Raw genomic sequence first — 14,207 nt, 5'->3', positions numbered from 1 at the left:
GTACTAAATTCATTCATAGGCCCTCAATAAACATTAGTTGAAAAAAGAAACAAAAATTAGAGAGAGTGTGTGTGTGTGTGTGTGTGTGTGTGTGTGTGTGTGTGTGTTTTTTGAGACACACTCTCTCTCTCTCTTTCTCTCTGCACCCAGGCTGGAGTGCAGTGGCACTATCTTGGCTTACTGCAACTTCCACCTCTCAGATTTGAGCAGTCCTCCAATCTTAGCCTCCCAGGTAGCTGGAACTACGGGCTCCTGACACTAGGACCAGCTAATTATTTGTATTTTTAGTAGAGACAGGATCTGTCCATGCAGCCCAGGCTCGTCTTGAACTCATGAGCTCAAGCAATCCACCTGCCTCGTCTCCAAATATGTTGGGATTACAGGCATGAGCCACTGTGCCTGGCCTAGAGTGATTTTTAAAAGAGCCTCACATAAAATTGTAAATAAGATTTTTTATACATTAACTCTGCATGACAATTTTTGTCATCTTTTATATTTCAATGAAGACCAATTATGTATTAATATTGAGAGTCAATTCTGTGGCACAAAATTTTCACAATATATCTTGCAAGTTTTCGTTAAGGAGGTAAAAAGAGGCTATAGTCACCTTGACAGTATTAGGTTAATGACTGCTACGAGAGCTTATTCTTGAAACATAGTCATTTTTGCTCTATTTCTAGCACAGATAAAGTTTAATTTTTGTGTTCTCTGAATTAATTTTCCACAAAAACAAATGCCCTCTTAAAACAGAGCAGCTATTTCACCAGAAGGCAGTATACATCATGATTAATAATTTGGGTTTAGGAAACAAAAATAACTGAGTTCATTTTCTTACTATGTGGTCTGGGCTAGTTAACTAAAATAATATTTATTCATGTCTAAAATAGAGATAATATTTAAACTACTGGATTTCTTGCAAGAATTAAATAATATGTTGGATATAACACTGGGTAAACTAAACTCATGAAGAATACTCCTGAGTTCATGTCTTCATCTGTTCTTTTCCTACTCTCAGTAGCAGTTTTTCCCCCCATTTCATCTTCTTAATTTATGCTCCAGAGTCAAATTTCATAGAAGTTTTTCAATTCAGACCTACCAAGAATAGCCAGCACCATGCTGTCTTTAAGAACTTCCATGGAGCCCGAGCATACAAAGTAGATGGCCTGCAAAGCATCCCCTTGACGCAGCAGATACTCCCCCGGAGCACAGAAAGAGGTTTTGATGTGTAGAGACAGAGACCTGAGGCAGCCCCGGCTGGCACATTCAAAAAGGGACAACTGTAAAATCTCCTTGTTCAAGTGCATAGTGATGTCAGAACGCAGTTCATCTGGAAAGTCTTTCAAAAGCTGTCAGAGAAGATGAAGGAGGAAATCAAATTGGGGTAAGTGTAGTCTAACTGATTTACTTCACAAGACAGCAGGGATGCTCTTCCTACTGTCTCCTGCTGTTTGGCCATCCAGCATACAGAAGAGGAAATCTAAGAATGTGTAATCCTGGAGAGGTTTTTTTCAGTGACTGTCATTTCAACTATGTGCTACTGAATAATCAACTGATAAGCAGTCTGGAGAAAGAACAAATTAATAAAAGGCTTTAGCAGGAAAACATGACTCATTGTGACTTGCTTCTCACAGAGAGTCCTAGTCAGGACAGAAGATATGGAATTTGGATCCACTGGTGATTATATGAAGAGAGAAGAAACCAGTTAATCACTACTAAATGCTGGTTACAGGTTAGGTTGGTGGGTTGATGAAATGGTTTGTTGATTTATATAATACCTTTTTTTTTTTTATCTTGGTAGTCTGGGGTGTTTCTGGAAGTATAAAGACAACCCCTTTGATGGAAATTTTTTAACTTTCTTAATGTTAAAGGGAAACAGAAACTTGATTCATATAATTATCCCAGATTACATTGATAAATTATCATAGTAATTGATTCCTTCAAAAAGAGACAATTAGAAGGAAAAGAAGTATACTTGATTTAACAAGCAGCAAGTTAATAAAAAACTTTTGTCAATCCAAACTGGCATTGTGAAAACAGAAGCAAAAGCAAGTGAAAGAAGATGGATTGGGATTCATGAAGAATTAAAAAAAAAATAAAGGAATAAAGATGTTGGTGTGTTTTCACTTCTGATACCTGCATTAGAGCATCTTGCTTTTACCCTAGAATATATGCTTTCTGCCTGAAAACAACATGAGAAACGAACATTACCTCATTTGAGTCTATTCCATTGTTGACTGACCAGGTTGTTTGAAAATATTCGAGCATCCTCTGCTTGAGTTGTTGGGGCAGGTGATGGACACGGATGAAGTCTTTCAGATCCTTAGTTCTAGTGTGATAGAGGGACCACCTGGAGTACATCCTCTGTATGATTGCTGTCACATTTCCAAACACCAGAGCGTGCATCAAGGCTAGAAAGAACAACACAGTATATAATGGGAGAGAAATAGGATGGTGGGGCCCACCACTTAAATCTAAATCTACAGTCTATCCTATATCAGAGCAGAGCATGCTTATATGGCCATGTTGATACAGTTGTTTTGGTATAGGCATTTGGGTGCAGTGTGTCATGTGTCATCCTGAAGCAGTCATTTTGACTCCATATCGCTTGACTAGAGTAAAAATATCTTTAAAAGTACTCAATAATCTGCAAAATAGGCCCCTTTAATTTATCTGTTAGCTGCCATTCTGGTTATGAGAAACTTTTATTTGAACTCAATTTACGTGTATATTATTTTAATAGTTATGTATAGCTCAAATAGTTACAATAAAATAATTTCTAGTTGGATAGAATAAGCTATAAAGTTGTAGTTTAATAACTATTATAGTAACAAATGAAACTAATTTTTGAAATAAGTCTATTATAACTAGTTAGCCTTTGTGGGTATTTTAGTCTCACCCCCCCAAAAAAAGCCATCATTTAAAATTCGTTTTAGAATATTAACTATATTCATATTAATGCAGATATGGAGGAGGTTGTTTAAAATGTAATTGAGGATTTCTTGAGCAGTCTGAAGCTCCAATACCCAGCCCAACCCCAGCTCTGCAGTACTTTAATTTTGAGGGAGATTATCAGAAAATTTGAGACCATTCAAGAAACAAATGAAAAAGATGTATGTATTCTACGTAGTGTTATTTTTGCCACCATGAGATGCACCAGCAGGGTACATGTATACAGGACCCTTGTATCAATGAGGTTTGTCAGCCAGATAGTATTTAACCTCCACTTTCTTGCTAAGCCTGCCCTTGGAGCCTGCCCCAAACCTACCATCAAAGTGTAATGACATGAAAAAATTTTATTTACCAGAATTTGAGAGCATATGGTGATTTAGGGTGAATATTTCTTCTGGAGAATACGGATGACCTATTCAGAGTGAGAGGATGGACCTCATTTTCCAGGAATTACCACTTTGGGAAGCAACTAGGTATTGTCAAGCCAGAGAAGGCATGACAGGATTTTGCACTCACTAGTCATTAGCAGAACAGAACTGAAATGGTCTAAATAGACACCAGCAGATAATCCAAGAAGGCCTTGGACATACTTGGAACTGGGAAACTAAAAGAGAGATGAGGGCCAAGTACATTCATATTTATGGATAAGTCAACTCTAAGTAACATTCAGATTTTATCCCTGATCCTTGTTCTGGGACAGGATTGGGAATTAGGTGAAGCTTATGAGTTGGGTGAAATCATCTGTTTCGGTAATTTGGGGCTTAAAAACTAAACATTTAGTAGCTTGTCTATTAGTATCTATCAAAATGTACCTGTATCAAAACTGCAGTGTCCAAGGAGCTATGTTAAAAATTTCTTAGCATCATGATGGATACGTTAGTGGAAATATGTCAACATATTATCTCTATCCTCCTGAGTGTTAACTACATCCCCAATTCAAATCTTGTTTTCCCCCTACATTTATCAGAAATTACAGAACACTGGAATAGTAATTGAATTCTTATCTAACAATGGAATTAAAATCCTTTCCCAGGCAATATATAATCATTTCTCTATGGAATAATAGTCACTATGTCTATAAAATCACTCCCTTCATAACTTGGCCTCAGTATGTTGGAAAATTTACTAGAATAGGGTTAAACTTAGGGTCTATATAAAAGAGGCAATATAATGTTGCAGAGAGAATATGAACTTCAGGATCAGACAGATCTAAATTTTAATACTGATTTTGCTACTTAATTGTGTGAACTGAGTTACGTAATTCCTTTAAACAGACTCATGTTAAATGGACATACTAATTATGTTAAATAGCCCTTACTCATAGAACTATTTCAAGATTTAAAGAGCTATATATTTCTTAAAAATTGCCTAGTATATGTATGAAAAACAGTAGTTGCTCAATTCATGTTATTTTTTTTTATGAAAGTGAAAAGTATTATCATGAATTTTCAGCATGCTGAATGCAATTAAGTTTGAGGAAAATGATCCAGATTTAAGGTTTCCCTGTAACCTCTTAAATAGTAAAGAGCAGCTCTTAGTAGACATAGCTTATTGATAAAAGAAATTAAAAACATACTTAATAAATGCCTGATACATGCAGGAATGTATAAGTATGTATTATTCCTAAATGTTCAAAAATGTTTCCCAACAGGTCAAAAATAGTCCATGAAAAATATATATCATGCAACAAGTAAACGTTGCATTTGTTCTTTGTAATTTCTAAATAGAGGTTCATTCTTCTGTATCGTTTTAGAAGCGCAGCAGTTTTGATGTTTAAATATCTTGTTTGCAAGATAAGAGCTCTATTTTTGATAAACACTCACCAAAGATAAGAACTGATTCTGCTCCAAGTCAAAGAAATTAAACATCGATTTCAGGCTCCCTTAATATACTTATGGGCTAAGTGTTTGGAAGCCGTACCATCTTTAACACTCTGTAATAGTCTTTTCATGGAGATTAAATCGAGTACAGAGAATAATTTTGTTTCATTTATTTTAACAGTGCTTTCCTTAATTATGTGTGTGATTTTAACTTTGCCTTGCTTAATTATAATGTGTAAAGCACTTAAAGTAACAGAAGTAATATGTTCAGTTTTTTAGCGTCCTATTTGTACTTTATCAATAAAATGAATTAATGATTAATTGTAGCATTCATAAGTGTTGTTGAAAAGTACTAGTCTATGTCTGAGTCACCACAATTTCAAAGTCTCATTTCAGCATAGATAACTACTTCTAATTTAAGTAGTTAAAAAATAAAATTCTGGTTTTCATAGCCTTTCATTTTCCAAAGTTATTATGACCATTCTGTCACTGGTTATCATTTTACTCTGGCAAAGAGTATGTGTAACTGTCAGGGAAAATCATTCCATCTGCTATAAAAGTTTGACGCAGGAACTTCTGTATCCAGGTCAGTTTGGAAATTATCGCTTACTTTTCCTTTATTTCTAGCAAATTTGATGTATGTAATTCTTGAGTGTTAGACCTGCTGAGTGTGTGGGCATCTCTTTGTGTGTGCGTGTAGGAGTTTTGCATAAAATGCATTTTGTAAAATCTCATCTCAGTATCAGGTCCTGGAAAGAACCTCAACAATTGGCATCTAAGAAAAAAAGTAAGCGGTTCTCAAATGAAAGAAGTGTTTCTATAGAACTGCCTGTCTTTCTCTTTCTTTCCCTTTGTCTTTTCCTTTCTCTTTTCATTTCTCTTCCTTCTCCTTTTCCTTCCCCCTTCAATTTCTTTTCCTGAATTTTGGACGACACTGATCTCCTGGGGTATAACATCATTGCTAATTAATTTAGCCAACGATTTTATGGTGGCTTTGGAGGCTAAGTAGGGGGAGTTTTCTACTGATATAAAAAGAGGCCAGAGCTCAGGTTTTGGGTAATCTTAGCTGCCCTCCTTCTCTCTCCCACCTCCTCATTGCCCTGGAAATTTCCATTCTTGGTTATAAGTATACTGGCTCGTGGATGGCAGATGGCAGAGAGAATAGAGATGAGAAAAATTTCCTAAATGATGAATTTAAATGGCAGTGCAAAGACATCTTGAGAACAGCCTGAATTTGTGAACACCATCTCTCATCATATGGGTCCAATAAAACTATGTCAGGGTAGTGTGTATGTATTCACTGGGGGGACCCAAGGGAAGCCTTGATTACTTTGCGATAATAATGCTTCATTGAAACTGAATATCTTCTCAGCGATTAACAGTCTTTACTAGGAAGCTTTATCCAACCTCCAAGGCTGTGCTGATGACTCTATTAACTGGGGCAAATTCATTAGGTGACTATAGGCAGTCACTGCTTAGTATAATAGAATTTTTAAAGACATGAGAAAATCTTTTTGGTATATTTTGTCTGGTTGCAAAAAATATGAATGGTGCTACCTGAACATTTAAAAAATATAGCTATGTATGGAAAATCTGGAAAACTATCTTTTGAAATTGAGGCTATGTGTAATTTTATCTTTCTTTTTGTTTTTCATTTTTTTCTAAATGTGTATTACAGAAAAAGATACAAATAAGGAAGAACATCATCTGCTTAAGTACCTATTTCCGTTATTAAACTGTGAACTCCTTGAAGGAAAGTATCATATCTTAGTCATCTTTGTTTTCCCTGTATCTAGCACAGCTCTTGGCATAATTTAAGTATGCCATAAATATTTACGGAACTGAAATGAGCCTCTGAGCCACTGGTAGTTTGATACTTTCTTTTAAAAGTTTGTAATTGTAAGCAAATGGTTGAGAAAGTCTATGACAAACAGTCAGGCCTAAACCCATCCCTTCGCCCCCATCCCACTCACCAAAGTCAACCTTTTAAAATAAATTTTGGGGGTATTTTTGCAGTTGCCACCAAAATTTTGGACAATATGATTGTACTGCATTGCTTGAGTCATTGTTGTTAAGTCAAACCTAAAAACAACCTGATATGAAAGGCAAGAGTTAGTTCACCATTACTCTGCTTCTTTTTTTTTTTTTTTTTTTTTTTTTTTTTTTTTTTTTTAGAATAAAGAAGAGGAAGAAAGAGAAAGAGGAAGAAGGAGAGAGGATGGGGGTATTGCTTTATTGCCCGGGCTAGAATGCAGTCTAAATATGGGTATTATGGGTATGCCTATAATTGTCCTTAATAATGGAGACATGAAAGAAAATGAGGGAAGAGAATAGCAAACAAGGAGCCAACCAAGATTTCTTTTAAACTTCTAAGTTGATATGATGTGGTACTGATAAGAGTGTATATTTTGTATATTTAAAGTGCAGAGTTCTATAAATGTTAATTACATTTACTTGTTCCAGATCTGAGTTCAAGTCCTGAATATCGTTGTTAATTTTCTGTCTCATTGATCTGTCTAATATTAATGTTGAAGTCTCCCACTATTATTATGTGGGAGTCTAAGTCTCTCCATAAGTCCCGTACGTCTGCGCATTCCTGCATTGGGTGCGTACACATTTAGGATCTTTAGCTCTTCTTGTTGTTGCATTGATCCCCTTACCATCATATAACGTCCCTCCTTGCTTCCTTTGATCTTTGTCGCTTAATTGCAACTTCTGCTTTTCATTTATTTATTTCAGCTCTCCGTTTGGTTGGCAAATCTTTCTCCATCCCTTGTTTGGAGTCTTTGTGTATCCTCGAATGCGAGATGGATCTGGATGCAGCATACCGATGGGCCTTAGTTTTTTATTCAAATTGCCTGTCTTTAGATTGGAGGATTTAGTCAATTTAAATTTAGAATTAATAATAATATATGTGAGTTTAATACTGCCATTAGCTGGCTATTTTGTCCATTAGTTGATGTAAATTCTTCATTATATTGATGCTCTTTTTGATAATTTTTTTAGAAAGGCTGATATTGTTTGTTCCTTTCATATGTGTAGTGGTTCTTTCAGAAGCTCTTGTAAAGCAGGCCTGGTGGTGATGAAATCTCTGAGTGCTTGCTTATTCACAAAAAACTTTATTTTTCCTTCACATGTGAAGCTTAGTTTGGCTGGATGTGAAATTCTGGGTTGAAAGTTCTTTTCTTTAAGGATGTTGAATATTGGCCCCCACTCTCTTCTGGCTTGCAGGGTTTCTGCTGAGAGATCTGCTGTAAGTCTGATAGGCTTCCCTTTGTGGGTAACCTGACCTTTCTCTCTGGCTGCTCTTAGTATTTTCTCCTTTATTTCAACCCTGGTGAATCTGACGATTATGTGCCTTGGAGTTGCTCTTCTTGAGGAATATCTCTGTGGTGTTCTCTGTATTACCTGGAGTTGAATATTATCCTGCCTTACTAGGCTGGGAAAATTTTCCTGAATAATGTCCTGAAGCGTATTTTCCAGCTTGGATTCATTCTCTTCGTCACATTCAGGTACACCTATCAAGCGTAGATTAGATCTTTTCACATAGTCCCATATTTCTTGGAGACTTTGCTCGTTCCTTTGTATCCTTTTTTCTCTAATCTTATCTTCTTGTTTTATTTCATTGAGTTGGTCTTCGACCTCTGATATCCTTTCTTCTGCTTGATCAATTCGGCTGTTAAAACTTGTGCATACTTCACGAAGTTCTCCTATTGTGTTTTTCAGCTCCATCAATTCACTTATATTCCTCTCTAAATTGTGTATTCTTGTTAACATTTCGTCAAATCTTTTTTCAAAGTTCTTAGTTGCTTTAGATTGGGTTAAAACAAGTTCTTTTAATTCACAGAAGTTTCTCATTATCCACATTTTGAAGGCTGCTTCTGTAATTGGAACACACTCGTTCTCCATCAAGCCTTGTTCCGTTGCTGATGAGGAACTGGGATCCCCCGCTGAGGGAGAGGCGTTCTGATCTTGGGCATTCTCAGCCTTTTTTGGCCGTTTTCCTCCCTTCGTTATAAATTTATCCATCTGTGGTCTTTGAATTCACCGTCTTTGTAATTAGGTGTCTGAGTGGACGTCCAACTTACTGATTCTCAGCGCCGAAATCTGAGCAACCCACTGCACCGACCAAATCAGCGGCATTAAGATTGATGGTGCTTTTCCGACTCTGCACCAAGAACCGTCGCTCCAAGGCGCCGGCAAAACCGCCTCGCCGGTCACAAGAGTCGCGCTGGCGACCCGTGGGGCTCCTCCGCTGGGAATCTCCTGGTGCGTGAGCAACAAGAATTCATGTGAAGGTGTGGCGTCCTCTCATTCTTAGCGCTTTCAGTGGGAGCTACAATCCCGAGCTGTTAGTGATCAGCCATCTTGGATCTCTCTCTGGTTCTCTTGGATCTCTACTCTGCTTCTTTTCTTAACTCACACTTGATAGGTTATTTTTAGCTCATCTAGTAAAATTTTACAAGGTAAAATTAAAAACAAAGATACACATAGAACAAGTTACATACTTGCTAAATGTGTGGCTCATTGAGATTTTTCAAAGTAAACATAGCTATAGAATCACCACCTCCTGTCACTTTAGATGAATAAACAATGTTAGCATCCTGGAGGCTTCCCTTGTGTCCCCTTCATAGTCACTAACCAATCCCCTCACCAGAGGTAACAACAGTTACCAATTATATTGCAGTTAATAAGCTTTGCCTATCTTTAAACTTTCTCTAAACAAAATCATACAATATCAACTTTTTTGTGTCTGACTTCTCTGCTAAGCATTGAGTTTATAATATTCATCCATAGGGTTGCATGACATAGTAATTCATTTACTCTTATTAGTGTATAATGCTCTCTTGAATAGGTATTTTACAATTTACTTATTTATTCTAATAGATATTCCCAGTTTGAGATTTTGACAAAAATGCTTCTATAGACATCTATCTGTCTGTCTGTCTATCTATCTATCTATCTACTCCTGAAGTATATATGCATTTCCATTGGTTATATACTCAGAAGTGGAATTGTTGAATCACAGAGTAGAGGTATATTCAGATTTGGTAGATGCTGACAAAGTTGTATCAACTGACATGCCCATCAACAGTATAGGAGAGGTCAAGATGTTCCATATCCTCTCAAACACTTAGGGTTGCAGTGTTTTTAAACGTATCATTTTGGTGAACATAAAATGGTGTCTAATTTTGGTTTTAAATTGCATGTTCCTAACTAATGATGTCAAGCACCATATATATATATATATATATATATATATATATATATATATATATGTTTGTCATCTATTCAGGTATTGGAAATCTATTTTTGAGGTGTTTTTTCAAGCTCTTGTCCATTTTGGGGAGTTGTCTGATTTTTTTTCTTACTGATTTAACAGTTCTTTATATATAGTAGATCAGAGTCCTTCGTCAGATAAACATTTGCAAATATCTTCTCCTATCTTGTAGCTTCCCGCTTCACATTTATAATAATGTCTTTTGATAAAAAAGAAGTTCTGCCGTTCAATTTATCATTCTTTTTCTTTATGGTTAGGGCTTTTTGTGTCATGATTAGGAAACCTTTGCCAAATCCAAGGTCATAAAAATATTCTCCTATATTACCTTTTAGAAGTTTTATTGTTTTCCCTCCTACATTTACATCAAAATCCACCTGGAATTAATTTTTATGTACAGTTTTAAGAGGGATCAAGGTTGTCTTCCAACAGGTAGATATAGATTTGGCCTAACATTTTTTGAAAGTAGCATCTATGTTCCAAATGAAGTGACAACATAGATGGAAGCCTGTTTCTGAACTTTCTTCTATTTCATTGGCCTATTGGTCTATTATTGAACAAACACCATACTTTTTTAATTACTGTAACTTTGAAATACATTGAAATATATATTGATACCTGTAGCACAAATCTTCCAATTTTGTTCTTTTTCATGATAACTTTGACTGGTTTTAGCTCTTTTCCACTAATTTTTAGAAACAATTTGTCAATTTTCAAACACACCCACACACAAACACACTTCTACTGGAATTTTTATTGGGATCACATTGAATCTTTAGATTACTTGGAGTACAACTGGTATTTTCACAATGCTGAGTCCATAATTAGCAACTATCACCATTGTACATCCTTCCATTATTTTCTCACTGTTTCGTAATTTTCTGTGCAGAAGTCTTACCTATTTTTAATTATAATTATTCATATATATTTAATGTTTTTGTATTTTTTAATGTTTTCTAATTATTTGTTACTAGTACATAGAAATGCACTTTTTTTTTTGCATATTGATCTTGTATCCACAAACCTTACTGAATTAACCCATTAATTCTAACATTCATCTAAAGCTATTAGGATTACTTATCTGTTTTGGGTGCTCTCAAAATACACACAGTTTTGTCTAGGTATAATTTTTAGAAATGATTTTTGCTTTCAATTTCCTTGATTTATAGTTTTAAATATTCCTCCCATATGTTAAGTGGTTTGTATACTCCATAATTACAGATGCTTATATGAAGGTTTATATGGCATCTTAAATGCAAACTTTATATCACACACACATATATATATATATATATAAAGTTTATGCTTATATATGTATATATGTATGTATATAAGCAAATGTATGTTATATACATACATATATACACATGTTATCTACATGCAAACATGCTTATAGATACATATATAAGCATAAATATATGCTTTATATATATGTGTATATATAAAATAAAATCTGTACAACTTGTGTGGAAATTCTGGTGGATTCCTAGAAGACTCCCAGGTGGATCCAGTCAGCATTTTTCATTTCTTCTCACTGAGCAATATTATCTCTGTCCTTGATAACTATCTGAAGTTTTGGCAGTCCCCTTTCTCATTTAATATTGCTACTGCCTATTTTTCTAGTATATTGCATCCTTGCCAATAGTGATTTCATCAGCCTTGTGTGTGGGATTCCTAGTGAAATACCATAGACTTAAGTCTATGGTAACACAAACTTTAGATTTTTCTTTTTAAAAATAAATTATTTGTTTATAAAAATTAAGTAAAATCAATTTATAGTACATAATAAAATGAATATTTTACAAAAAGTTTGCCAGGTCTTAGTGAGTCCTGTATTTAAACTCACTAAATCTTTGCTACCTTATGTCTAAATTGGGGTATTAATAATCTGTATCTCACAGTATTATGAGAATTAAATGAACAAATTGCTCAATATTGTGAGCTCTTATGATTAGTTCTCAACATTTTTCAAGTAATTGGCTAATTAGAAAATATTAAAATGCAGGCATCATTTTTCCTAGCCAGGGTAATTTTCACAATAATATAAAATTATTTCTCCATAAACACAAATATGAAAACCTTTAATAAATTCAAGTCACTTAGTTGCCATTTGGCTTTCAAACACAATAATTTCCTAAGTGTTGCTCAGGTCACCTACATTTTTTAATGTCCCTTACCAGTGAGCACTGATTTTGCACCAGAATATTTGCTCAATAAACATTCAACAAACAAGTAACAAAGTGACATTGTCAGATTATTTCCCATATCTTTTGGCCTTGTGATCAGTGTAGCACCCACCTACAGAGAACAGCAGGGAATAGGTTGTGCCTTAACAATTTTTGATTCAGTATTACAATACAATAAGTGGATCAATAGAGAATAAGCTCAGTTATCTTACAGATTTTTTGAAATGTCAAGTTAGTAGAATTAAGCTTTGAGCATTTCCCAAAATTTTCATCAGGAGTAGAAGAAACATGGGCAAATATTAAATAAGTATAGGCTGTGTTTATCTACAAAATGTTTATGATTTTGCTTGGCTGAAATATGGGCTATCACAGAGAATGGAAAGTATTAAAGTCACAATGCTGGATATGAAACAGTCACCACGGGGCCTGGGACATTGTAGCTCTTCAGAAAACGAGAATTCCTGTTCTCTGCTCCTTAGGCTGTCACTGCTCTACATCAGCCAAGAGCTTGTTACAGTTGGTATAGTCCCAGCATGCTACTTCAACAACTCTGCCACAGCACTGTCTTTCCAAGAAACTCTAACTGCTTCTGAACTTCCTAACCGATTTGGCACTTAGCATTTACTGCCTGGTATCGTTACAACTCTTTGCACACGTTTCAGCCTATCTCCTCCAAACTGAATCATAAGCTCCTTGAGGGAAGGTTTGTTTTTATACTTCTTTGATTTCACTGTATGCTGGGTTACCAATTGCTTAAGACCGACACACTCATATCACATCTCTCATGCAAGGAAACCTGTAGGAGCCATCTGCTATTATAAGGTTCAAAACTCAAAGTGATATCGTGAATTAAGGTCATTAAGAGAACATGCTAATTGTTCTCACTCATAAGTGGATGTTGAACGATGAGAACATATGGATGCAGGGAGGGGAATATCACACATCAGGGCCTGTCGGGGTGGGGGGCTAGGGGAGGGAGGGCAGGGAGTGGGGTTTAGAATAGGGATAGCATTAGGAGAGAGATCTAATGTAGATGATGGGGTGATGGATGCAGCAAACCACCATGCCATGTATATACCTATGTAACAAACCTGCACATTCTGTACATGTATCCCAGAACTTAAAGTATAGTAATAATAAGGAGCATTTCCTAACTCATTTTATGGAGGTAGTATAATTTTGATATTGAAATTATACAAGATCCTGATAGAAAAGGAAAATGTAGGCCAATATCGCTCACAAATATGGATACAAAATTTTAAACATATTAACAAACTGAATCCAGATCTATGATTTTTAGAAAGTAATGCATCCTAATCAAGTTATGTTTATCCCAGGAATGTTAGGTTTGATTTAGTTATAGAAAGTCACATAATTAATTTACCACGACAAAAAAAAAAGATTAAAATATATGATAAATTGTCTTATATGAAATAATAATGGCGCCAACCCCAATAGATTTGCTTAAAAAATTATGGTATTGTGTTAGAACACTTAGAGAATGGAGCATAAAACAACTAATAAATGTTTACATTTTATTATATATTCACGTTGGCATGTACTAGGTATTCAGTAAGTATTTGGTTATACATTTGATAGGGTTTGGCCATGTCCCCATCCGAATCTCAACTTGAATTGCAGTTCCTGTAATCTCCACATGTTGTACGGAGGGACCTGGTAGGAGGTAATTGAATCATGGGGGCTGCTTTTTCCTGTGTTGTTCTCCTGGTAGTGAATAAGTCTCATGAGATCTGATGGTTTTATAAAGGGCAGTTCCCCTGCACACGGTCTCTTGCCTGCCACCATGTAAAATGTGCTTGTGTTCCTCCATTGCCCTCCACCATGTTTGTGAGGCCTCCTAGCCATGTGGAACTGTGAGTCCCTTAAACCTCTTTTTCTTTTTAAATTACTCAGTCTTGGGTATGTCTTTATTAGCACTGTGAGAACAAAGTAATACAACATTTGAATACATAA

The 14,207-nt window shown here is 35.4% G+C and overlaps 1 protein-coding gene across 1 annotated transcript in view; it reads right to left on the bottom strand.

The window, feature by feature from the left end:
• Nucleotides 1–14,207, bottom strand: part of KCNH8 (potassium voltage-gated channel subfamily H member 8) — a 340,011-nt gene that overhangs the window by 67,416 nt on the left and 258,388 nt on the right. Inside the window, exons 9-10 of the mRNA XM_003924923.4 lie at nucleotides 2,209–2,408; nucleotides 1,097–1,346 (exon numbers count right to left, since the gene is read on the bottom strand). Of these exons, the coding sequence (XP_003924972.2) occupies nucleotides 1,097–1,346; nucleotides 2,209–2,408 (450 nt within the window). The remainder of the gene's footprint in view (nucleotides 1–1,096; nucleotides 1,347–2,208; nucleotides 2,409–14,207) is intronic.

The sequence above is a fragment of the Saimiri boliviensis genome, chromosome 9 (assembly GCF_048565385.1).
Source record: "Saimiri boliviensis isolate mSaiBol1 chromosome 9, mSaiBol1.pri, whole genome shotgun sequence".
Taxonomy (NCBI): Eukaryota; Metazoa; Chordata; class Mammalia; order Primates; family Cebidae; genus Saimiri; species Saimiri boliviensis.
The sequence above is the reverse complement of the archived record's forward strand: the minus strand, read 5'-3'. Positions and strand labels throughout refer to the sequence as shown.